The 25,182-nt window shown below is 38.7% G+C and overlaps 1 protein-coding gene across 2 annotated transcripts; it reads right to left on the reverse strand.

The window, feature by feature from the left end:
* Positions 1-24,901, reverse strand: LOC109060651 (GRB10-interacting GYF protein 1-like). 2 transcript variants are annotated; one of them, XM_042727009.1, is made up of 26 exons: positions 24,638-24,901; positions 21,599-22,154; positions 21,373-21,436; positions 18,439-18,568; positions 14,679-14,774; positions 14,343-14,457; positions 14,147-14,255; positions 13,717-13,910; positions 13,022-13,248; positions 12,826-12,946; positions 12,428-12,607; positions 12,195-12,340; positions 10,958-11,117; positions 10,674-10,840; positions 9,703-9,806; positions 9,510-9,610; positions 9,338-9,408; positions 9,116-9,241; positions 8,730-8,918; positions 8,465-8,634; positions 7,395-7,555; positions 6,964-7,127; positions 6,833-6,880; positions 6,585-6,717; positions 2,178-5,664; positions 1-1,443 (listed from the first exon to the last, which is right to left on the reverse strand). In XM_042727009.1, exons 3-25 carry the CDS (start codon positions 21,405-21,407, stop codon positions 5,597-5,599), a joined length of 3,015 nt encoding a protein of 1,004 aa, XP_042582943.1. In that variant the 5' UTR covers positions 21,408-21,436; positions 21,599-22,154; positions 24,638-24,901; the 3' UTR covers positions 1-1,443; positions 2,178-5,596. The 2 variants fall into 2 exon arrangements, with proteins under 2 accessions (XP_042582943.1, XP_042582942.1); XM_042727008.1 differs by having other exon boundaries at positions 10,626-10,840.
* Between the last annotated feature and the right edge of the window lie 281 nt (positions 24,902-25,182).

The following is a 25,182-nucleotide window of genomic DNA, read 5'->3' on the forward strand; positions in this document are numbered from 1 at the left end:
TGCTTCTTTCTGAAGTATTTATTGTTTTTCTTCAAACAAACCAGAAACCCCAAAAACTATTTACATAATGAATTTTCAAACATTATTGTCAAAATGGTTTCTTGTGGCCTTTCTTGAATTGTTGTATCTCTGGATATCTCAGAAGACATCCACCTCGGATGCGTGTAGTAATAAAGATGACTAGTATAAGATCTTATGATTTAGAATCAGTCAGTGTCGCTACTATTCAGTTGATCACTTTAACATGAACACACAGCTCTGTGCCAGTCAAAAAGGTATTGTTGCATCACTCACTGAATCAATAAATATGAGAAATGTGTATTTTTTATCATCATTTTAAAACATGGATTTTTGCATACCAGTAAAGACATTAATCTGACCTGCAACATTACACGATTAATCATCTTAAAAGGGCAACAACGCACTCGGAGAGTGACATGTGCAGCACCTCCACCATCAAATCCCATCCTCTTTCTGATCTTCATCTCAGTAACAGCTGAAGCTGACACTCACGCATGTGTTAGTGAAAGTACTTCAACACAGCCACGTCTATTTTGAGCTCAAAAATCAAGACATTTGACACACAATTCTGACCTGGAAACGTTTTTGCTCCGAGTACTGAAAATGCAAAGCTTTTTAACATTAGGGTGTATCATCGCACTCGTCCAGTTACAACCAAGAATTAATCACACATCTTTTGTGGGGATCATTTGTAATGTTATATAAATCATTTCGCAGGTTCATAATGTGTCAAGGGTTTCTTAAATAAAATCACACGCTATTACGTCACGGAGCTAGTCTCGCTGACTGTTAACACTTTTTTTGTTTTACTCATCTTAAGTGTGCCTTAATAGGCAAAACTGAACTGTTAAGGCATGTCATAAAAGAGAAGAAAAAGAAAAAAAATCAAACAAATCTGAAACCAAACAGAGAAAGGAAAAAGGGTTATATACATTATTTACATGGCAGCCAGAGATGAAGTTTAGTAGAACTGTGTTAAGCCATGTCTGTGTGTGTGTGTGTGTGTGTGTGTGTGTGTGTGAGATCAACAGTTCCTTTTTTGGATGTGTGTGTATGCAGGTGTATTTCAGTTATTAATGTGTGTGCGGTGTTTGACCCTGGCTGCTCTCGAGCAGAACTATTCTGTGCAGGTTGGAGATCTCATAGTTCGCTGTTCCAGCATTCACGGTTCACTCCCTCCTCCTAGCAGGGAAACACGTTCCTCTGAGTAGTCCGAATACGGTGCAATGAAACTGCAGGCCTCCACTTCCTCCGGGGCTTTTAGTCCTTGTCACGCAGTCATCATTTCACGTGCCGTTTGAAATTCCTGACCTTGGGATCTTTCTCTAAAGGATGAGGACAGGAATTAAAGGGAGCTGGAGACGCAACACGAAGCACTGGAGAGCCTCCGTATTTCATCTGAAGATCTGGAACAGCAAAGATCTGATCAAAACAGAGAAGAGGAAGAATTAAAAAACAAAACAAAAAAAACATCACATTTAAGAAAAACAAAAAAGGAGTAGATCTGTGTTTTTTTAAGTGTAAAAACTTCAAACAATATTGTTTTTGGCTAGGATGTTCTGAGGGTTGCCAAGTCTTTTCTTATTAGTAGAACAAACCTTAAAGGTGCTGTATGTAGGATTGACACCGAGTGGTTGAACTAGGTATTGCAGTCCAAATTCAAAATATTAAAGAGGGCTTTTTTTTTTTTTTTCACCCGGCCCCTCCTCCTCATTCTTGACATACGCAGGTTGCCAGATTGATGACACCAACAGGAACGAGCGCATTTGATGATGAATGAAATGAAATACGCTGTTTTCTCCGCCAACTGGCAACCCGGGGTGCCGAAACACAATTGGGTAAACTGGCAGTGGGCGGGTTTCACAAACCAAAACAAAGACAGTCATTCCGGTCCCGAACGCACATTTTCAAAAGAGAATAACTAAGCTTTGTTTTTCAGATGAACAAGTATGTTAACTTAGCATGTTTCTTAAATATCTGCAAACATATTATGCTATATTTATGCTTCAGTAGAGTCAAAAACTTTAACATACAGCACCTTTAACCTAAAGTGGCTCAACAGTTATTACTTTTGAAAGGAATAAGGGAAGAAAAATCAATAAATGGATGAAACAATAAATGAATGAACATATAACCAAACAAATGAATGTCATTACCAAACAGACGGTGTTGTAGAACAGTAACTACTTCAAGGTAAAGGTGAACTTCAGCCATGCAGTCAGCAGGTGGCGATAGAGCTGATGGAGCTTATTGGTTCTTTCTCTCCAATGCAAAAAAAACTCTCCTCAAGTCTTTTTTTTTTCTTTTTCTTTTTTAAAGTATTTTCAGTCATCTACGAAATAATCAATTCCAGTCCACAAAAAAAAAAAAAAAAATAAAAAAAAAAAAACCTTTTTGCCATGGCTAGCACCCTGGACCAAGCAGTTTAATCCTTTTTACATAACGGAGAACACTGTTGAGTAAATCTGTTCTGAATCTCCACATTGTAACCAAGTTTGGAGACTATATGTATAGTCTTAAATATCAACATTGTTCAGTGAAAATCCTCCACGGGAAAATTCCAAGGATTTTTCCACAAGTCCTAATGTGTCTGAAACTTCCCTTATCCATTTACGGTAAAGCTTGCTTGGTGGCGTTCTCGAGCAGACTGAGACACAACCACCGTAAGGAAAATGAGTTTCATGCAAGGGCGTCAAAATCCCTCGAAGCGTCCATCTGCTGACAGAAAGCGGGCGTCTTGCGTTCTGTCTGCGCTCTCCGAGCCCGAGTGAAAGTTCCTCACAGTTTTAAGCAAAGGAAAAGTGCATAGTGAGGGTATCAGGGCAGTGCTAGTCCCTTTGTCAACTTTATGAAGATGATGGCCATGACACCCCTCAGAGAAGGAGGGGAGGGGAAAAAAAAAAACACATATGCTCTTTTGTTGTTCTTCTCATCAACACCCATCACAGATACGTCCATCCGAAGTAATCCACAAGCCAAAAAATGATTGGGTAAAAGGGAAAACGTTTAAGCATTCAATATGCATCTTACAGTACCAAGAGGTCATCTGTGCCGTCTTGATTTTTGCCTTCTTTCCAGGTACATAAAGCATTTATTCTGTCTTGATGATCAATTTGATTCCATTACAAAGAAAGATTAGTCAAAGGTAAACAAACGAACAGAAGTTCGGTAAACAAATATGGTCGCCTTTATGATTCTTCAAAGCACACCCAGTCCGTAAGATAAAGGTACATGAAGAAATCTTTGATGTAATTCCGTTACTTGTGTTCCAGCGATCCAAGTTTGTTTCAGTCAGCAAGTTATATAGGCTGCACTCATATCCACATGCAAAGGAAGGGTCTGACGTCATGCCATTAAAGTCTCCCCGACAAAATGATTCTCAACTGCAGAATCGCATATTCAATCTCCACAAAAACAAAGGGGGAAAAAAGCACCCACAAATGTCTGTGCGGTTTGTAAACAACCAAAACTCCAGTATGGAATAGAATATCTTTTCATAGTCAAAGTCTGTATGAACAGGATTGTAGAGGCAGTGTGTTTTTGTGGTAGCCTTTTCGATTTCGCTCCTGGTGATGTCCCGCTGATTACGCTTTAATATCCCGTGTTGAGCAACTCCATCTACACCGTTACATTTGTGGAATACATTCAACAATTTTTTTTTTTTTTTTTTTTTTTTTTTTTTAAGAAGGAAAGAAAAAAGTACACAAATGCACTTCACATGGTGGCAACTAAAAAAAAATCCAAGGAAACTTTTCTAAATGAAAAAAAAAAGTAGCAGCCCCAAGTGCTCTTCCTTTTGTAGTCCAATACTTTGTTTCTATTCATAGATTCATATATAATCATATATAACATTAAAAGAAAAAATAAATCACCATCATTGTCGTCGACAACAACAATGAACAAGTAACAAAATATACAAACATTTTGTGCACCGCTGAGTGCACTTGCACAGTTTGTTGCGATCTTTTTTTTTTTTTTCAGCCAGAAATAGTCAAAACCTCAGTCACTCGAGAGCAAGAGTGGACAGAAAGGCAATGTTAGGTCACATCCTCCAAATAGCAAACATTTTTCATCCAAGCATCCCCAGGCTACAATAGAACTGTACAGAGATAGGCTCTTGGTTCATAAGCATGGGAGGCATGTGGGGGCGGAGCCTTCCAAAGGAAACCACGCCCCTTTGCTAAAAAAATAATGTCTCAATGGCAGCAATGAAGTCTAATCATTCGCCCTTTAGATCTTAGGCACACATGTGGTGACAGAAAAAAACCACAGACACACACACACACACACGCGACGCAACGCATGTACCACAAGTAACCATTTCCTAAAGGTATACAAGATTGAGCTCTTCAACAACACACAAACAAAACAATGATGCTAATGACATGTCCTTAAACCTCACAGAGGCAAAGATGAGGCAGCGGAGGCAGGAAAAGACGTCTCTTGCACTCCCTACCATAAAAACTAAAGAGTGCTGGTTGGCGTAAAATGGGCTAAAGCTTTTGTGTTTGAATCTAGAGGTCTTTCTTTGTTGGGGAATTGAAGGGCTGGTGAAAGAGGATGTGTTGTGCCGTTGCCCCCCTCTCTCTGTCTTTCTTTCTTTCATTCATTCACTCACATACTAAACATTTACAAGAGGAGTAATACACACGGCTCCTCTTGCACACAAGCATTCACATTCACGCATTCGGTTCATAAAAAAGAAAAGAAAATCACTCTGAATGACGAAATGGCCTGTTTTGATCATACGTCTAAGTAAGCGATTTAAAAAAAATACATTGTGCAGACTGGTATGTTTTAAACGCTCACGCTCGCACACACACACTCCCATTCGTCTCGAGCAAACATGCGTGTATAGACATACACACACAGGCACACAATCACAAAAATATTCATCTCTATTATATCTAACGCATTTTTTTTTTCTTTTTAACTTGCATTTTATGTGAGTGCAAATCTTCAAGTTTTATAATCAAAGTTTTTTTTATAATAGCTTTGTGTTTTTTAATAAAAACTTTATATATATATATATATGTATATAAAAAAAACAACAGTGTTTGTCTTTAAAGAGAGGATTTGTTTTTCTGATAATGTCTGAACTGAAACACGCAATGGTCCCCCAATCGCCACCATTTCCTCCCAGCACAAACTCCAGTTCTGATTCAACACACACACACACACAGTATATATATATGTGGTAACATTTCTGAAGCATACCACATAAATATACAAGTAAATCTTCTCAAAAAAGAAAAAAGGAAAAAAACCTCTATCTTAATAAAGTGCATTAGTCTGAGTGTAAGGTGCTTAATGCTGTAAGTGCCAGAACTTTATCACCCCCCCCATCCCCCGAAAACACACACACAAAAATAAATTCACACCTGTTCCCCTTCCCTGTTGAATTACATTCTTCTATTCCCAGCGCAAAACCCACCCACCAACCCACCCTAAACTGATACCTTACTCCTGGCTTATCCCCAAACCCCTCTCCCTCAAAGCAGTGCACATTCGACTTGCGGAGTCTGATTAGGTGGACCCGCGGGTTTAAAGGCCTCGTGTAGCTATTGCTGTGGATTCAGTAATCCTCCACCATCTCCATCTCGTTTAGACCATACCGATCAGAGCCACCATGGAATGAGTACCCTAAAGAGAAAGGGAGAGGAAAACAAATTCACTTTAATTCAAATACAGTAGAAGGTTTCTGTAGAGGTTCTCTAGAGGATGCATGGCAAATTTCTCTAGAGGATGCATGCAGATGCAAAAACAAATCAAACAGCTTACAATAAATTAAAAGTGCACTACCATTCAAAATTTGGGGTTGTTAAGATTTTTTTTTTTTTTTTTAAGTCTGAAATTATTTGGTCAAAAACACACAAAAAACAAACGGTAATATTGAGAAATATTATTACAGTTTAAAATAACTTTACTATTTAAATACATTTTAAAATAGAATTTATTCCTGTGATGGCAACGCTGAATTTTCAGCAGACATTACTCCAGTCTTCAGTGTCAGAAATTACTCTAATATGCTGATTTGCTGCTTCACAAACATTTCTTATTATCAATGTTGAAAACAGTTGTGCTGCTAAATATTTTGTGCAAGCAATTCAGCATTCTTTGATGAACAGAAGGGTAAATGTAATTGAAATCTTTTCTATCAGATTAGAAGTGTTCACTGTCACTTCTGAATTAAATGCATCTAAATGCATTTTTTAAATACCTTCCTAACCCCAAGCTATTGAATAGTAGTGTAGGTTTTCATTAAAAGTCTCACAGTTAAACGGAGCATTTCATTCCAGAGCAAAATTTCATTTCACAAAAATTCAAAACCCTGCACAAACCATAAAAAAAATGTTCTGATTCCTCTTAAATGTTCTTTTAGAGAATGTTGCAATGCAATTACACTGTCAAATGATGCCATTTAAGTGCCACAAGACTCATGCACAACATTACACAGCAAGTTGAAAGCCGTATGGTTCATGAATAACCAGCAGACAGGAGTCATCTGTTCAGGAATCAGACTACTCTGCTTGTGCTGCAAGTACAAGAGGAAAACAGGTTACCTAAGATGCTCGGGTCAGAGTGCAGCATCATGGGCTGTTTCTTCTTCAGCTTTGCTGCCTGATCATAGACCACACCCCCCTTCCCAGAAAACACTGACTGCAGGGCACTGGGGTTCATTCCACGTGCAGTCTCCTAACAGACAAAAACATTGTGAGAATGAGAGGCAAAATCTGATAAATGACAACTAAGACTGGGTTCTGCCCCCTTTGTCAAATAAATCACCGTCAATTTAGAATTTCACTCATACCTGCAGAGGGAAGTTGTTCATGCTAAGTCCAGCCATCTCTTTGGAGAGCTATAAGAGAGGCCCAAGATTTTTATTAGTAGGCGACAAACAGCCCCACACAATGACTCTATATCTTCCCGTCACACACACACCTGCTGCTGCTGTCTCTGGTGGTTAGCTTTCTGTTTGGCACGGCGCTCCAGGAACTGTCTGGCGAACTCTTTGGCTTCGACAGTGTCGCCCAGGTAGGAGCAGATAAAGTTCAACACCTCATACGGGGACTCCACCTCCTTCAGGTACGCCACAATGGTAGGCACTGCGAACACAAACACACGCTCACATCTTTGCTTTAGATACTCTCGGGCTTGCTAGGCTAACAAGTGTGCATCGTTTACTGTACATGTGTCTTCTGTTTGTTTTTACAAACTGAGGGACGAGTCTAAATTACTTTCCACCATAATCGTCAGCTTCAGCAGATGTCGTCAAAAAGAGAATTTGTATTTCAGATTATTTTTTTCAATACAAAGCGACCCCAATGAGACAAAAGCTGGTGCATGCAAATCCTAAAAGAGAGATGTCTTACCGTCCTGGGAAGAGGAGGAGTTATTGGCGGAGGTGTTGAGCGCATGCAGCATCTGTTCACACCAGGTGGTGAAGCCATCCTGAGACTTCATCCCCTGCAGGAGCTTCAACAGCCGCTCCTCCTCCTCAGTGTGTTTACGGCCTCTCATCATGTACTGCTCACTGTAGAAACACACACACAAACGGTTAAGCTAGAACTAACCCTTCGGATTGTTTGAGCACAGTGCTAGCAATGCCAAGGTCATGAGTTTGATATACTTTTTAAAATATAAACAAGAACATTTTTTCCATCACCTTTATGGTCATTAATGATTTTGGTATAGGAATTTTTTAAACCTGTGTCCACGGTCTAGAGGAGCCGAGTCGGATAATATAAGATATAATAATATATTAAGATATTAATAAAGAAACATAAATAGATACAGGGCTGCCAACTCTTAGGCATTCAGCATGAGGCAGTCACTAAATGCCACACATAGACATGATGTAAATAAGAAAAAATAATTGCAGTTTAGAGAGCTTCATTGAATATAATGGAACACTGTGAGATTGCGATAAATTAAATTGACAGACAGCTTTTTAGTGATTATATGGAAGCGCTATTTGCTCGCTTTCTAGGCTATAATCAATTCAGAATTTGATTAAAAGTTTTGTTTTACCGTGCTGCTAACAGGACCAATGGCCACATACCCTGTACATGCAGCAAAGTTTCAGGAGTAACATACAGTATATCCTGCATCACTCATAAGTGTGGGATTCACTTTAGAAATAGCTTGTTTGCAACCATGATTAGTTGCTAGGCCTATATCCACAAACCTCAATGGCAGGCAAGTATTTAGCTAAAAAAATATCACTCCACTTTATAACATAAGGATAAAAAATGTTGTGATTTTCTGTTTATAATTTTCTCTTGTGACAGTGTCTAAACCAGTACAGTACAGACTTTCCTCCATCTCATCCAATTGAATTTTCACTTCCTGCCCTCCATCTGAAGTTCACACGTCGTCAGAATCTTGTGAGGACTAGATATTGGTCTATGCCACTGAAAAGCTGTTAGTGGTTGGTGTTTACCTCAGTGAGGGACTGCTGCGGCTGTTCTTCAGCCCCATGTTGTTGCGAAGTGTGCTCTGGTTCTTGAGGGCCTCATCCCAGACTCCCATCCCTCCTCCAGAGGGGCTGCCACCACCCACCTTTGCTTCCAAAGATCCAGCCGCTCCCCACAACGAAGAGGCATCACTCCACTGTAGAGCGAGACATACCCATAATGTATTTACTTTGATTTTCAGGACTGCACACGAGTGATGTGTGTGTGTGTGTGTGTGTGTGTGTGTCTTACCCTCTGCTGCTGTTGGACTCTGTGCTGTTGCTTGTGCATTCTTTCAGCCTCCTGCTGGACATCCAGGAGGTTGAGGGGCTTGGTCTGCTTTCCCAGCCCAGGGATGGATCCTCCGCTCCAGCTCGACCCGGAGCCCGAGGAACCCTGGCGCGGAGCCTGCTGGAGCAACTTCATCAGCAAATCCTGCTGCTGGGAAAAAGAAAAACCAAGATATAAAGAAAGAGATGGAGTGTGAGACAGAAAAGTATACAAATAAATAACTTCTAAAACACACACACACACACATATATTAATATAATTTTACATAATCCATTTCTATTCTATTATTATATATAGTTTAAAATGCATAAAAAAAAAAATTTAATTTTAACACATGGCTATAATACCTGTTTGCGCCTGTAAAGCTCCTCCTCCTCTCTCCTTTTCTGCTCTTCTCGCCTTTTTTCATCCCTCCGTTTTCTCTCATCTTCCTCACGCTTGGCCCTGAGTTCAGCTTCTCTTCTCTCATGTAGCTGGAACACAACACAACGGAGTGCAATGAGAACAGGAGTTTGAGTCCAGTGCAGTTCCTCAGATCACCAGCAGAGGCCATCAGCGGCAACTCTCACCTTCTGAAGCTGTTCTAGAATTGGACCCTGAGTTGAAGAATTCATTAAGTCCCATAGACTGGCCTCACCGCCTGCTCCAGGAAAAGAGAAGGCGTGAACGAACTCCGTTTTCAGATGCAAGCGAGTGAGTTGTGTTTTTGTGAGTTGTGAGAAGTGTTTTGTGTGTGCGCACCTGCTGGCTGTGAGGCTGAGGTATGCATGTCCCACATGGACCCTGTATCTGGCACTGACATCGACCTGTTTAACGAAGGCATCATACCCTGCTCTCCACACCTACAAGAAAACACACACACATAGAGGGTTATAATACAGTCTTATATAGATGAAGCGTACTCCGTGACACTGCAAAAGACACACAAACTCACCTGTTGATGAGCTGGAACAGCTGCTGTTGCTGGAGTTGCTGGTAAAGAGCCGTGGCAGCAGCTAATTCCTGCTGCTTCTTCAGCCGCTCCTGATCCATATTACCCTGATAGACAGAGAGGTCAATAACACACATTAACCCACGACAAGAGTGATTTACCTCATGTATTTATTCTCTAAGAGACACGCATAAACACAATTACAAACACAAGATACCCACATGTTTAAGGAAATTATATTCAAGTCATCAAGATGTTTATGCAAACTGTAAAGACACCAATATAACTGAACAAATTAACAAAATATTTCTTATACGTTTCATATTTATACTGGTATTTTAACACCACATTTTTTTATAATGTTCTCTAAGATACCTTAAAATATTATTTTTTTTGCTTAATGGTATTTACTTTATTTAAATCAGTATGATAAATGCAGTCTATAGCAAAAATTTACACTGCAAAAAATTTGTCTCAAAGTAACAATATTATTGTACTATATTTAATAAAAAAAATATATATATATATTTTAACAGAGAAACAGTGAAAATACTAATCTTCACGGCTATCCTAATTTCTTTGATTTATAACGTTAAACCACAGAGCATTTATTTCAGTAAAAGTATTTCAGTAAACAAATTTAGGACCTACAGAAACATTGAAGATTTTTTTGTTTTGCTAATTACAAAATGTTTATAGTTCTGCATTTTGAAAAGAGAGATTTGAATACTTCAAGACACCCTGCACACAATCCACGTGAACACGCATGCAAATTTAGACAAATACACAAACAAAGACAACTTCACAAACACGCTTATTCCCTTTTGAATTAACATGAAAACTAATGGCTGAGAAAAACTCCCCAGAATGCAAATAACCCTATGGAAAATATGCCCAAACATTCACCCTTCCACCCAGAGACTCACGATTGGCCCCCGGGGTGGGTGAGGGCGAAGGTCGGCTTGCTTCCTCACCAGGAGGGGCGGAGGGGAGGGGCCAGGGGCGAAAGGCACACGCCCCCACATCTTAATGACTTCTCCCAGAGGCTGAAATCCCTCATCACAACCACGTTTAACAAGCAGGTTCATGGCGAAATACCCCGCCTGAAACCATTCACACATCTCCACTGTACTGAAAGGACCTGAGAGAGACAGAACAGACAAAAAAACAGGCACAAAAGAGACGGCATTAACGGACTATACTCGAAGCACTGCTGCATATGCATGAGTTGACCTCCTATGAGAGAATGCGTGCGTACCCTGAATCTCTCCTTGTGGGTCTTTGTAAAACCATTTCATGGCAGAGTCATGGGAGAGAGGAAGAGCAGAGGCCGTGTTTCTGCTCTCCTGAAGGGTCTGGGTGAAACACTCTTCCTCCAGAGATGTGTCCTGGAGCGCTGCCACCATCTTCTCTGCCTCCTACACACATAAATCACCATCAAAAACTCTTTTCACTAAAAGAATGAAAGTGTGCTATAAGCAACGTCATTTATCTCAAGAGGAGACTTATTCTACACTTTTAGTAGCATTTATTTTTCATAGAAAGTATACTTGCTAATCCAAGTTTCTAGAACAATAACAACGAGCCATTACAATAAAAAAAGATTAACAATAATTAACTCAATTTAGTTTTAATGCACTCATAATTTACTCTATTTTAATGTTAATCCACATTACTAGAACAAAATAATGTTATAAATAATTAATTTAGTTGATTTAGTCATAGTTTACTCTATTGTTAATCCACATTTTTTAGAGCAAAATAATATTATAAATACATACGTAAATAATAACTTTAGTCATAATTTAGTCTATTTAGTATGTTAACCCAGGTTTCTAGCACTAAATTATCATCAAAAATATAAATACACGATCGTAAACGAAATATACAGTATGGAGAGACTTACATTTACATTAAGGCTCAAATTCGACAAATGTAACAAGTTGTGGGAAAAATGGATTATGTATGTAAACCATTGAGGAAACTGTGATATTGTATATCAAGATGTTGGAATTATTTTATGATACTGTCTGATATTGTAGCATCCATGATAACCTTGTGTTCTTTGTTCCAATAAAAAATAAATAAATAAATTATGTATGTAAACCATATTATATATATATATATATATATATATAATAATATATATATTATATATATATATATATATATATATATATATATATATATATAAATACACGATTTTCCCACCCTCTTTCTGACTAAGAATTAAGCAGATGGTTTTTACTATTATATAAATAACACTGTTGTGATTGGCTAACTCTTTTGCACATATGAAAGAGTTAACAATGACATCACTAAGTTGATGAATACTGAGCGTCTACTAATATATTCAATGCGATCAATATATGATGGATGATATTATTACTATAACACGTTCTAAACGGCCCATTTTTGCAGCTGAATCTTTCATCTTTTAAATTGGGTCAAATGTTATTTTATGTGTTACTCTCAGAACTCGTTTTCTGTGGTACCTGTTGCAGGTGCTTCATGCCCTCATCATCCTCAATATCACCCCCCGGTGGTGGGAGGTCAGTAGCAGCAGAGGACGAAGAGGGAGGCGATGAAGGCAGACTGGAGGAGGCACTGGGGCTCAAATCTAGCATGGCCTCTGATAACACTACAGAGAAGACAATTCACATGTGAAGCATCACCCATCTATATAGCTAGAGAAAAATCTATTTATAAATAAAAATAAACTTAGTACCTTCACTTGGTAGCTTGTTGGGAATGGAGGGGGCAGGCTGAGGCTCCTCCGGGCCAGAGGGGGCAGCAGAGGGCACAGCCTCAGAGACCGGAGCAGGAAGAGACTGAGGGAGAGGAGAAGGAGGGGAAGGAGAAACCGGTTTCACTTCAGTTTCAGACACTGGAGCAGAGTCAATGACATCTGTAGAAAGAGAAAAGAGAGAGTGATGAGATCAACGGAAGCAAGTTCGAGTTCCTTAAAAACATCTTTGTTTAAAATAATATTTTTTTACTTCACAGCAGTGTTTAAATTGTATTTGTGCACAAAATAATTCTGTCTTTTCCTCACACAAAGCAATCATATACATTTTTGCAAGAACTGTGCTTGAAGCGTCTACTTGTTTCCATTTTTGTTCCCACCTTTCTCGCTTTTTTCAGCACCAGCGCCATTTTTCTTCTCTTGATTAGCACCTTCCTCTTCCTCATCCTCCAACCCCTGGAAATCAAACTCCTCTTCTGGAATGGGGTCTTTCGGGCCCCTAGGACAACAGAAGAGTTTAAAAATGTACAGAAAAGAAAACCATAGATTATAAATCAATAGAGAATAGAGGCTCACCTTAATGGACATAAACGCTCCAGAAGAATCAAAAGTTCCCATTTCTCCATCTTCCTCATCTGTGCACCACTCTGGCAGACCATCTCTCTCCTCCTCTGCTCCTTCACTGCCTGCTCTCCGTCTGCCTCCCTCGCTCCCTCCATCCCGGAAGTCGAAGTCAAACTTCCTGCGGCGAACTTCACCCGGACCAGTGTGTTCGCGCCAACCGGCGGAGCGAGGACCACCATCTAGGAAAAAGCGGCACAAGTTTATACACTAATGTACAAAGGTTTGAGGGTGGTAAAATACAGTCAAACAGCAAGATTAGTTAATATAACTGGTTTTTGTTTTATATTCTATTCTATTATTCATTACTCCAATCTTCAGCATCACAAGACCCTTTGGAAATTATGCAAATATGAACATCTCATTATCAGCATTTCATTTAGTTAAAAATCTTTTCTATCATTACAAATGCATTTTCTGTCACTTTATGAATGTAATGCATCCTCGATGAATATTTTTTTTCTTCCTGACGTCAAACTCTTGAGCTTTCGAGCCTATGTTTAACAAACCTCAAGCTCCATTTACTTATGGAACACCTCAAGTAATCCACTCAAAAGCGTTTAGCCAAAACAGACGGTTTGTATACATCTAATATTAACTAGTGGTGAAATAAAATACTTTTTTACATTTTAAAAGTAAAATTGTGTTACCATCTCTTCGTGCGCCGGTGAGTCTCCAGCTGCCACCAGGCTCTCCTGTGTCCTCCTCCTCCTGCTCCTCTCTCAGCGTGCGCCAGTTGTCACTGTCAGAGCGCATGAACTCCTTTCTGGCACCCGCACCCACCTCCTCGAAACCCAGACGCACACCTTCCCTCCGCAGAGGTTTCTCAAAACGTCTCTCACTTCTGCAGAACGAAAAGAGACACAGACTTATTTAGACTGCTTTTGATTTGCCTCAACAGCCATCCAAATCTATACTGTATGCCGATAAAAGGATTTTATATTTATTGAGACAAGAGCTAAAGCAACAAACCGAGACCACAATAGGGAAAATACTTCAATTGTTTTTTCTTTTTTTAATGACTTACAAAACTACAGAAATAAAATTTACAATAAAATAAAACAAAATGATTAAGAATACCTGTCATCCCAGCTCTGGCTGCGATGGATCTCTCGAACGCTACGACCAAAACCGCCCTCTCCTTCCTCACTGCTTCTTTGGTAGAAACCGCCCTCTCCTCTTCCTCGACCTAAACACACAGTGTGACATAAACGTCAGCATCCTCGCCAATACATGAATAATTTACACGCATGTACACATAAATAGATCAACTTGCCTCGACCGCCTCTCACACTGCCTCTGCCTCGGTTCACCCCAGCAGGGGCGGCCCCGCCCCCCTTGCCCATAAGCCTCAGCACAGCCACACTGTTGACAGACATGGAGAAGTTCCTCTGCAAAGAGAAAAAAAAAAAAAAACATTTGGTGGACCACACCAAAAACGGTGGAGATAAAAATCATTGTACTGCCAAAGTTTTTATATATATACATATACATATAAAAGAGTGTTTACAGTTTCTGAAAAATGTGCTTGCCCCACCTCACCCAACCATTACTTTCACAGGATAGTGTGTGTGTGTGATGCATGTCTAATGTGTAAGTGTGCGCCTCTCACCTGCTCCTCTTCAGTGAGAGGCAACAGTGCCAGTGGCAGCTGAGGCTCATCCTGCAGAATAGCAGCAAACTCTTTATCCTGCATTTCTTCAGGGACCTGAAAGCACACACACAAGAATGTGACTCACTCTACTGTTGCAAATGATGGACTCAAAACCAGGAAATTTACATCTGGACAGAGAAACATTTTAAATATACAAAACGTCTGGACTGTGCTGATCCGAGTCAGTTTTAACCCGTCAACATTTGGGTAAATCCCAAAAAAAAAATTTTTTGCACCCTTATAAGGACACTCCAGTCATAGGGGATGCTGCAAAAATTGAGCAACTCAATCCCTTCACCGATGTCCCTTCTTATAGGCTCAAAGGTTTTGGAAATTGTTTTTATGTTTCTGAAGTCTTTCACTCAGGTCTGCATACTCAGAATCAGTAATGTTTGAAATATTACAATAAGTACTGTTATCTATTTAAATTTATTTTAAAATCTTATTTTTTTCAGCATCATTACTCCAATCTTCAGTGTGACACGATCCTTCAGAAATCATTCTAATATGCTGATTTGCTGCTCAAGAAACATAAACTGGTCAGAGGTAAAGTGTGACTATTTAAGGGTTAAGTTTGCATAATGCTGACGTGGATTCTTACAACAGATATTAACTGGTCAACTTCTAGAAGTAACAATCAAATCATCTTGCCTGTATATATATATATATATACTAGAGCCCGACCGATATATCGGCCGGCCGATATTATCGGCCGATATGAGCTAATTGCATTTAAATCGGCATCGGCGTTTATAACGGCCAATGAAACATAAAAAAACAGAGTCTCATGCTTCACTCATGTTATGAGTGTTGCATAGTTTGCCCACCAGAGGGAGCTCTGCAACTCCCCAGTTGACAACAGCGCCAGAAATGCACTACAGAAGAAAGCTATCAGCCGAGCCACTGAGATGTACTCTTTTGACGGTGAGTCTGTTGTTCGTCATGTGAAATGATTGTAGATTTAGTTCATACACTGTATATAAAAACAGTGTGGTAGTTCTAGCTAACGGTCCTATCATTATCACTACTAAATATTCTGTAACATCACTTACAGCCGCTAATGCATTGCTATATTATATTAGCCACAAAGCTAATACCATGTTTATCAGTGGAAGAGCGCGAACGTTAATAAGAGGTCAAACTATAACGTTAGCGTTTAACTTGTTCTAAAATTATCTGCAGTGTTTCCCACATAATGACCGCGTAACTGTGGCAGGGGGGGCGCGTGTAGTCAATGACTAGAAGTTATGTACAGCGTGCCTCGAAAAAAAAACAACAACTGTTACGTTATTCTAACGCTAACATAGCTTCCTTTTTAGCAGGCCCCTTAAATGCTTGCTATTAACTTGTTTGAAGGTGCTTGTTCTCAAAATTGACAGCGGTGTGTTCATGACACTAACGTTAACCATTCAACTTCGAATTGATTCCGTAATCTTCCGGTAACAGTAGGCTAACTTTACGTTCGCCAGCGCATGACGATGTTTTGATTCAGACTGTACAAAGAGAAGAGGAGAAGATATACGGGTCCGTTGTGAATGTGTCTGTGAGAGCAAATATAGTGTAGTTACAGTTACTACAGTAGGTGCGTCAGTAATATTAAACCAGAGGGGACATGTAAATAAATGTGAGATGAACAAGCGCTTTTTTTTTTTTTTTTTTCTTCTTTTTTACAGATTGTTTCAAAGCAGCTTTACAGACATAACAGGAAAAATGTTGTAATAATATAGTTAAATATAAGTAGGTAATAGGTAATACCTATTGCTTGACAAAAAAAAAAAAAAAAAAAATATATATATATATATATATATATATATATATATTTCTCTATATTTCTCATTTTTGCCTATGTAGGAGATCCCTGTTTATTATTATTATAATTCTAATGATGACATGAGTAATGATACATGGTGATATTATTAATACACATGCTTATTCTTTCTCTGTCTCTCTTTCTGCCCTACAGATGGCTGAAAAAGGTGAACGCTGTAGCAGCAAAGTGTGGGACTACTTCTGCAAAGATTACTCTAATGCAGTGTTCTTTTGATCATTAAAAAATATATACTTTTGATGTGCAATTGTTTAGTCATTGAGACTGTAATCTAAGACTTTTTTTAACATAATCCCTTCTGGAAAATGGTTTATACAGCCCACATACATAGAACAGGCAAGATATTTTGCTATTGGATGTTGTGTAAGTGTAGTTTATAGGAAATGGGTCTAATATCCAGTTTATTTTCAAAATCAAAATATCGGCTTATAAATCGGCTCTTTTCGAGTTAATATCGGCATCGGCATCGGCATCGGCCCCCAAAAATCCATATCGGTCGGGCTCTAATATATACACATACATACATACATACATACATACATACATACATACATATATATATATGTATATATATAAAAAAATCAAAACATCTCATGTTCCTATTTCAAAGCAGTTTTAGATTTGTAATATTTCCACAATAGTGGCCCTACATGGGGAATTTGAGCATAATTGAGTGTAATTACAACAAATATCCATGCTTGATTAGTGCACACTGATTATTTCTTCTGCGATAAAAAACCATGGTAAATCATTACCTTCAGGCACAGTTTTTATAGTCTATTTTTGTTGTAACAAAGCTCTGCCGCCGCTGTTGCCCGTGGAAACCTTTATGACTTGTGGCAGTACTGGTAAGAATTTTTTTGCATTTTAAAGGCGACCAGTGGAAACATGTACTAGACACACATTGCATGTTAAACCTCAGGCCATATGAAAGCCACAAAAGACAACCTGCTAAAGGCTCCTCAGCACTCGCTGAGCACACGAAACTCTTACAGAGTGGCATTCACAAACACAATGTTTGTATTCTAGAAGCATCACAGAAAGATTAACTGTCTAAATATCTACTAATTAAAATTAAAAAATTGAATTTACAAAACTAATATGTTGAAAATCCTGTGATCATCAACTCACCTAATGTCCCTCAAAACACTCATGTTTGGACTTTGGAATTAACCAAAAAGAGTTATTTTGCAAAATGTCCAGGCTGCTCTTTTCCATTTAATGGATGTGAACAGAGAAGTAGCCCATAACATTTGTGAGAGTTACATTTAAAGTTTTGTGTCAAAAACTGAGCTTAAATTTAAGTCATTTAAGTCATTATACTTGTATATATAGTTGTTACCACTTCCATTGTATGCACAAATGCACAAAGACAAATCAGTATGGAGCTCCACAGAACGAAAACTTGTTTCGAGCAACATAAGGGTTATTACATAGACTTAAAAAAAAAAAAAAAAAAAAAACCAAAAAAAAAAAAAAATGAATGACCAATAAGGGTTTTTCCAACGGCTGATGTAGATACTAAAGTCCAGAGCAACTGACAGCCAATGTATAACATAATTTACCACCAGACAAATTTCCTCTAATGAAAACTTATTAACTAACACGGTTTATTATTAACTAAGACAGCTGTCAGTAGATTGAATCAACCAAGCAGAACTGATGAACAACTGATGCAAATAATTAAAAAAATGCCCAATTATCGGCAGATTACTTGGACTAAAAAAAAAAAAAAAAAAAAAAAAACTGCACTTTTTTGTGTCTAATCAATCCCTCTAATGTCAAGTGGTAAAGGTCTAGGTACAATCATTGCAAACTGGATGCTTAGGTATCACCTAGACTTAAAAATAGACCAACACAGCCCAAAACGGTTTTTAGGCATTTTCCCACCTTGTTGTCTTTGACATAAAGTGCTAGCATCTCCTCTCGGCCATAACGGTACTCGGCCAACTTGTACTTTGGCATAGCAGGAGAGGCAGGAGGGGAAGACACACTGCCTCCACTGGAAAGTGCACGGAGCCTGAGAGAGAGAGAGAGAAAAATCAGATCAATAGAGATACAGCAGCAACAATGCGAAAGCTCCATTGAGAAATGCTCTAATTCTGGCTACCATTCAAGGACAGCCCTGTCAATGTCGACTCTACATCCTCTTTATTTAGGATCTCTCACTCCCCTTTTCCAAGGAAATGGTGCTGAAGCATGGGCTGATGCTTGGGTAGGGGAAACACTCTTAAGAACTCAAAAAGCTAGACGTTATGCCCAATAAATCCATATCAATCAATATACATATACACTGTTTAAAAAAGGAATCAATGTTATTCAGCAAGGATACATTAAATTGATTAAAATAACAACAAAGACATTTAGAATGTTACAAAATATTTCAAAATAAATGCTGTTCTTTTAAACATTGTATTCATCAAAGAATCCTGAAAAGAGTCATGTTTACACAAAAATATTTAGCAGCACAACTGTTAATGCACTGATAATATTACAAAATGCTGAATGATTTCTGAAGGATCATGTGACCCTGAAGATTGGAGTAATGCCATTACAGGAACACAATTGGAAACAAAAAACAATTCATTCAAAAACATAAAAAAAAATCTTACTGACAATATTTAATTTTAGACAAACAGGAAAATCAAGGGGCTGGAGATGCTGTGTCAGATACTGTGTATAGGAACTGTGCTTACAGTGTAAATATTATACTTGGAGTGATCTGGTTTTGTTGGGTGTCAGAATCAAGTTATTGTTGTTTTGACAACTTTATTTGGTGCTGACATTGTCTCGCCCCCGGCATCTGACGTTAGTGGTTCCTGGTTCGAGCCCAGCAGCTTTCAGGGGCAAGTGCAAAGTTGTTTTTCCTGACTGAAACCTCTATTCAGCGGTGGAAACATGTGAAACGGACCCGGCTGAGGCACCTTGTTGGTGGAAAAGGGGTTTCAGAGCTGCGGGTGGCTTTGTAAACTTTACATAAATAATACCCCGCTGAGATAAGCGGATGAAGAAGGCTTTGAGGAAACATACCACCCCAGCATTGTACATGTCAAACTCAGGAATTCACTTTTGTTGGCCGAGGACCAACTATGCACAGAAAAGCCTTAGTTTAGGACCACGCCTAACGGTTTAATTTCTGCATTATCATTTAGTGTGTGCCAAGAGGAGATGCAGGGAGAGAAGGGGGTTGGGAAGAAGGGAAGGATGAGAGAGAAAACCTGACAGAAACACGGTAAAAGGAGAGAGGAGTGCTGAGAAAAATCCTTTTAATTGAATAAACTGAATGGTAAGATACCACTTCGAAGCTCGCTACACTGAAGTGATTTAGGAAGGAAATATATTTTCAAAAACAGAGTTTTGGGCTATGTGACAAAAGATAATTAAATTAAATGTATTACTCTTTAAAAAAAAAAAAAAAAAAAAAAAAAACATAACTAGTTCAGGATTTCCAATACAACCGACCTAAAGTTTGGGTTCAGTAAGATTTTTTTTTTTATGTTTTTTAAAAAAGACATCTCTTATGCTTACCAAACCTGCATTTATTTGATCAAAAACACAGTAAAAACTGTAATATTGTGAAATGTTATTGCAAAGTAACCGTTTTCTGTTTTGATATATTTTAAAATGTAATTTATTCCCGTAATTTCCAGCATCATTACTCCAGTCTTCAGTGTCACATGATCCTTCAGAAATCATTCTGATATGCCGATTTGCTGCTAAGGAAAACATGTAGTGTTTTTTTTATTATCAGTGCTAAAAACATCTGCACTGCTAAATATTTGAGGAAACTGTGATTTTTCTTTCAGGATTCTTTGAACAAGTAAAAAAAGAACATTACAAATGTCTTAAAGTGATAAAAGGGATACTCCATCCCAAAATGAACAATTTGTCATTAATCACTTACCACCATGTCGTTCCAAACCCGTAAAGGCTTCGTTCGTCTTCGAAACACAATTTAAGATATTTTGGATGAAAACCGGGAGGCTTGTGATTGTCCCATAGACTGCCAAATAAATAACAGTGTCAAGGTCCAGAAAAGTATCAAAAGCATTGTCAGGATACTCCATCTGTCATCAGTGATTCAATCGTAATCTTATGAAACGACAAGAATACTTTTTGTACACGAAGAAATCAAAAATAACGACTTTATTCAACAATTCCTCTCCTCTGTGTCACTCCAAATCAGCGTAGCGCCATTTTGACAAATCTGTGCAGTACGCAGATGGCGTACACTCTTCTCTTCTTTCATACTTTTCTGGACCTTGACACTGTTATTTATTTGGCAGTCTATGGGACAGTCACAAGCCTCCCGGTTTTCATCCAAAATATCTTAAATTGTGTTCTGAAGACGAACGAAGCTTTTACGGGTTTTGAACGACATGGGGGTGAGTGATTAATGACAAAATTTTCATTTTGTGGTGGAGTGACCCTTTAACTGTCACTTTTAATAAATGTAATGCTACCTTGCTGAATAAAAGTATTAATTTATTAAAAAAATAATAATATTAATTCTTACCGACCCAATCTTTTGAGCAAAAAGACATTCTACGAGAGTGCTTGACTATCGCCTCAGAGCTACACATGCAAAACAAGATGGCAAAAAATAACAACACTTATCCCTTTGCCTAAAGTAGTTTACTACAGGAAAAGGTAGCATTACTTCTTGCATTTAATTTCTCCGACAGTGACAAAGAATGGAACAGAGAAAATCGGTCAAAGGACAGTGATGATTAAAAATTACAAGGAAAAGAGAAGAAAGAAAAGGAAGGGAGATCTGACAACAAGAGGAGGAGACACAGCAATAGAAAAAGAAGAGGATTTTACCATTCTGGGCCAAAGTTAAGTGTTTCAGCAGTCATATTCTTCCTTCCTTCTCAGAGGTGAAAGTCTAGAAACAGAAATACCTGAATGAGAGTATGCAACACACTGAAACATGCTGCAAGCATGCGTCGGTTCACACACAGATTCTTATTACATTGCAGTGTAACGCACACACGTCTGACAGACATATCTATGTGTGTAAATACAGAAGTTCATGTGTTATTCTTACCCTGTCCGGGGGAGTGGCGCAGGCAAGACTAGGCTGGACCAGGTCTGGGTGAGAGGGCTGAAAGGTGTGTGTGTGTGTGTGTGCGTTTCAAAGTAGCCAACTTAAGAGAAAGCAGGGTTATAGCTGCCTTATTCAGGGTGTGTGTGCGCAGGAGAGCACAAATACAAAAGGTCAGACACGGTAAGAGCTCTCTTGTTCACAGCCGATGAAAACAAACAAATAAAAGCAAATGGAAACAAAAAAGAAAAAGAAAAAAAAAAAGAAATCAAACCCCCCTAAAATGAGTAATACCTGTCGGACTGCAAAAACTGCAGAGCTTTGATACTGACGTCTAAAGTCGATCGACTACAGGAAACAGACAAAGAGACGGAAAAAAAGAAGAGACGAACCTTTTGATAATACAGCTACCAGAAGCAGTTATGACCCCGATAAGCTTCTCTCTTTCTCTATTTGTGTGTGTCTTTCTAACTCTTTCTGTTGTACTGGCAATGCTGTATGGACCAGGTCCCAGCTGGTGACCCCCTCCTCACGCCGACAATCCCTCTCCCTCCTTTATCTGCAGGAGAAAACATGAAATTACCACACAAAACTATAAAATACTGTGGACTAAATGCAAGCGCTATAACGAAACCATTAAAACAGAGAAAATGGGGCACTAGTGTTATTTCAGTTTTATACATAGCCTTTTATAGAATTCATTAATAGTCTGAATTAGCTTTATATATATATATATATATATATATATATATATATATATATATATATATATATATATATATATATATTTTTTTTTTTTAGTTTTTAATTTAATTTTGGTTACATTTTTAGTACTTCAGTCAATTTCACTTTTTGTTTAATATCACCTTATTTATTTATTTTATTGCCCTTTAGTCATTGCAGTGCTTCAAATTTGAATGAAAATAAGAAATGCTGCCTTTGCCTTGTTTTATTTCAGCTTTGCTTCAACGCACAGAAATGTTTTACTAGTTAACTATAAGAATCCCGCAGCGCCCGACATGCTCCTGTAACAGTATCCTATCAATTTAAAGGCCAAGCGTGCATGAAAATAACCTCTCTCTTTTTTTAAATATTCTGCAAGATATCTTCTTTAAGAAAAGAGACCACAAACAAACCATGCCTTAGGAAACACATAGTAAAAAGAAATGCTCATTTGTGGCAAAGTTTACCGGAACACTATATTTTAGAAAAGGCAAGTGTGCACAATGCGAGTTCTGCAGATAGATTTAAGCGAAAATCCTTCTAGACTGGCATCTGCACTGCACAACTTGAAGAGTTATTGCAATCAGGAAAGCATGGAGATGGAGAAGAAACATCCCAGGGGTTTAATCAACAGCACCCACAGATGTCATAGCAACAGAAATATCCAAGCAACAGAACGAACCGTTGAGAATAAATAGTATTCGCTGGGGGAGCCTGGCTCTTCAACATGAAGTACTACATTAGAATCGATGTCATCTCTAGAACAATTAAAGCCACCTGTAACTTCAAAAGCACTTAGAGATGCATCAGTATGCATGAGAGAGCTCATAATTCATCACGGGACTTGAGCATTTGCAATGGCCATCATGTGAACAGCTGCCAAATAACAGGAAACCGCTCAAGTGTGAAGAGATGAACTGATTCAAATAATTGGTTAAAAAAAAATGTCATCAGGTGATCCCTGACATACACCGAATGCACTTATGAAGACTTTCACAATCACAGATGCATGCTTACTTTATTAATAATGATACTAATATGTAAGTTCCGCTAATAAGGGTGTTTATTGTAATTTCATGTGCCATGGTTTAGTTTGATGCAGTCTTGATTCAGTTCACGAAGTCAATGCAAATTTGTGTGTACATTAATCGTAATATTAAAATGCTTTGACTAGTGCAAATGTGTGACCACAAAACCTTTGTCTTAAGTAGCACGGGTATAGTTGTAGCAATAGCCAACAACAGGCTACATCGTATGGGTCAAAATCATCATCAATCATACTTTATGCCAAAACTCATTAGGATATAAAGTAAAGATCATGTACCGTTAAGATATTTTGTGAATTTCTTACCATAAACGTATTAAAACTTAATTTTTAGAATTTTTTGCACCATTTTCAAATAGTTGCATCTCAGCCAAATATTGTCCTAGCAAACCGAACATCAATGGAAAGCTTATTTATTCAGCTTTCAAACGATGTATAAATACAATTTTGACCTTCATTATGACTGTTTTTGTGGTCCAGTGTCTCATATTTCCAGTGCATTTTATTTTAAACAATTCGCATACTTTTTTTACGTCGACTTACTCGATTAAAATTCTCGATTCACTCTGAATGCTCTTACGATTCTCGACTCATTACGAATCTGACCGTTTGCGAATCAGCGAGTCAGTGACTCGAATAGCCGTTCAGACGCATTCAGTCCGGATCATGAACCGATGCCATTTGCGAATCGGTTCAATCGATTCACTTAAAAGATTCGACCCAAAAGAACGAGTCGTTCAAAAACGGACACAACTACAACCAAGTACTCGCCATTAGGCCATTTCTATTCGACGTATCCTCGCACGCGACGCAAACGTAATCCCAGAAACATACATTGTGCAACACACGCAAAATGTCGGCGTTTAATATTTATCGCGTGGAATGAAAACGAGCACTGAAGCAGCTCGGTGTTGTTTTAATATTGATTGGATGAGTTTTGAGGGGCGTCGCGAGCATGCGCGTGCACTGCCTGCACACTCCCCCTCCCTGCGCACGCGGCGCCCCTCCAAACTCCACTCCGCTGCTTCCCTTGGCCTTCAACCCAGGGCCACAGCTGCCTTAGCAAACATACAACAAGCCTCACCATTTAAAACAGCACGATTTATTCCCACACGCGCGAGCGCTGGCCACTTAAAGCTCCCTATGCGCTAAAAATCATTCGCTGCTCGCACACACGCTGCCCTTCCCCTTGCAAGTTTGCATAAAACTTAACGCAACACCCATCTGCCATTAACGCCTCAGACATTCAAGGAGAGAGGCACACAGTTGCTGACCGTGTTTCTGGAGCTGTCGATGCGATGTAACTGTCCGGTCGCCCCGTCAAACTCGACGATCTTCACTTGGGATGCATGTGCAGTTGTTTGTGTTCTGTGCTCCTCCTCGAGAATCGTGTTCCGTTTTTACTGGGTTTTGCTCTCTCTCCCTCTCCAATGGTCGTTGCGTGTTGATGTCTAGTACGCTCTTGTTGTTTGTGTTTTAGGGAAGATGGCCGTCCTACTCGGTCATAACACGTGACCAGAGTGTCGCGTTGCTTCTAGAGGCGCGTGAAGATAACGACCCCTATCGAAAGATTTGAACCGACTGCCGGAAATGTGTGTGTACAAAATAAAAGCCACAGTGACTAAAGTCTGTGTGGACCGAAATAATAATTGAAAATAAATAAACACACACACACGTACACAAAAAAAAAAAAAACCCAAAACACACATTTAAGTAAATGCTCATAAAAAAATTTTACATAGTGATATAGTTTTTTGTGTGTGTGTGTGTGTATTTGTTTGTTCAACTATGGGTCCTGTCAGCTAGACACTTTAAACAC

The sequence above is a fragment of the Cyprinus carpio genome, chromosome B7 (assembly GCF_018340385.1).
Source record: "Cyprinus carpio isolate SPL01 chromosome B7, ASM1834038v1, whole genome shotgun sequence".
Classification (NCBI taxonomy): domain Eukaryota; kingdom Metazoa; phylum Chordata; class Actinopteri; order Cypriniformes; family Cyprinidae; genus Cyprinus; species Cyprinus carpio.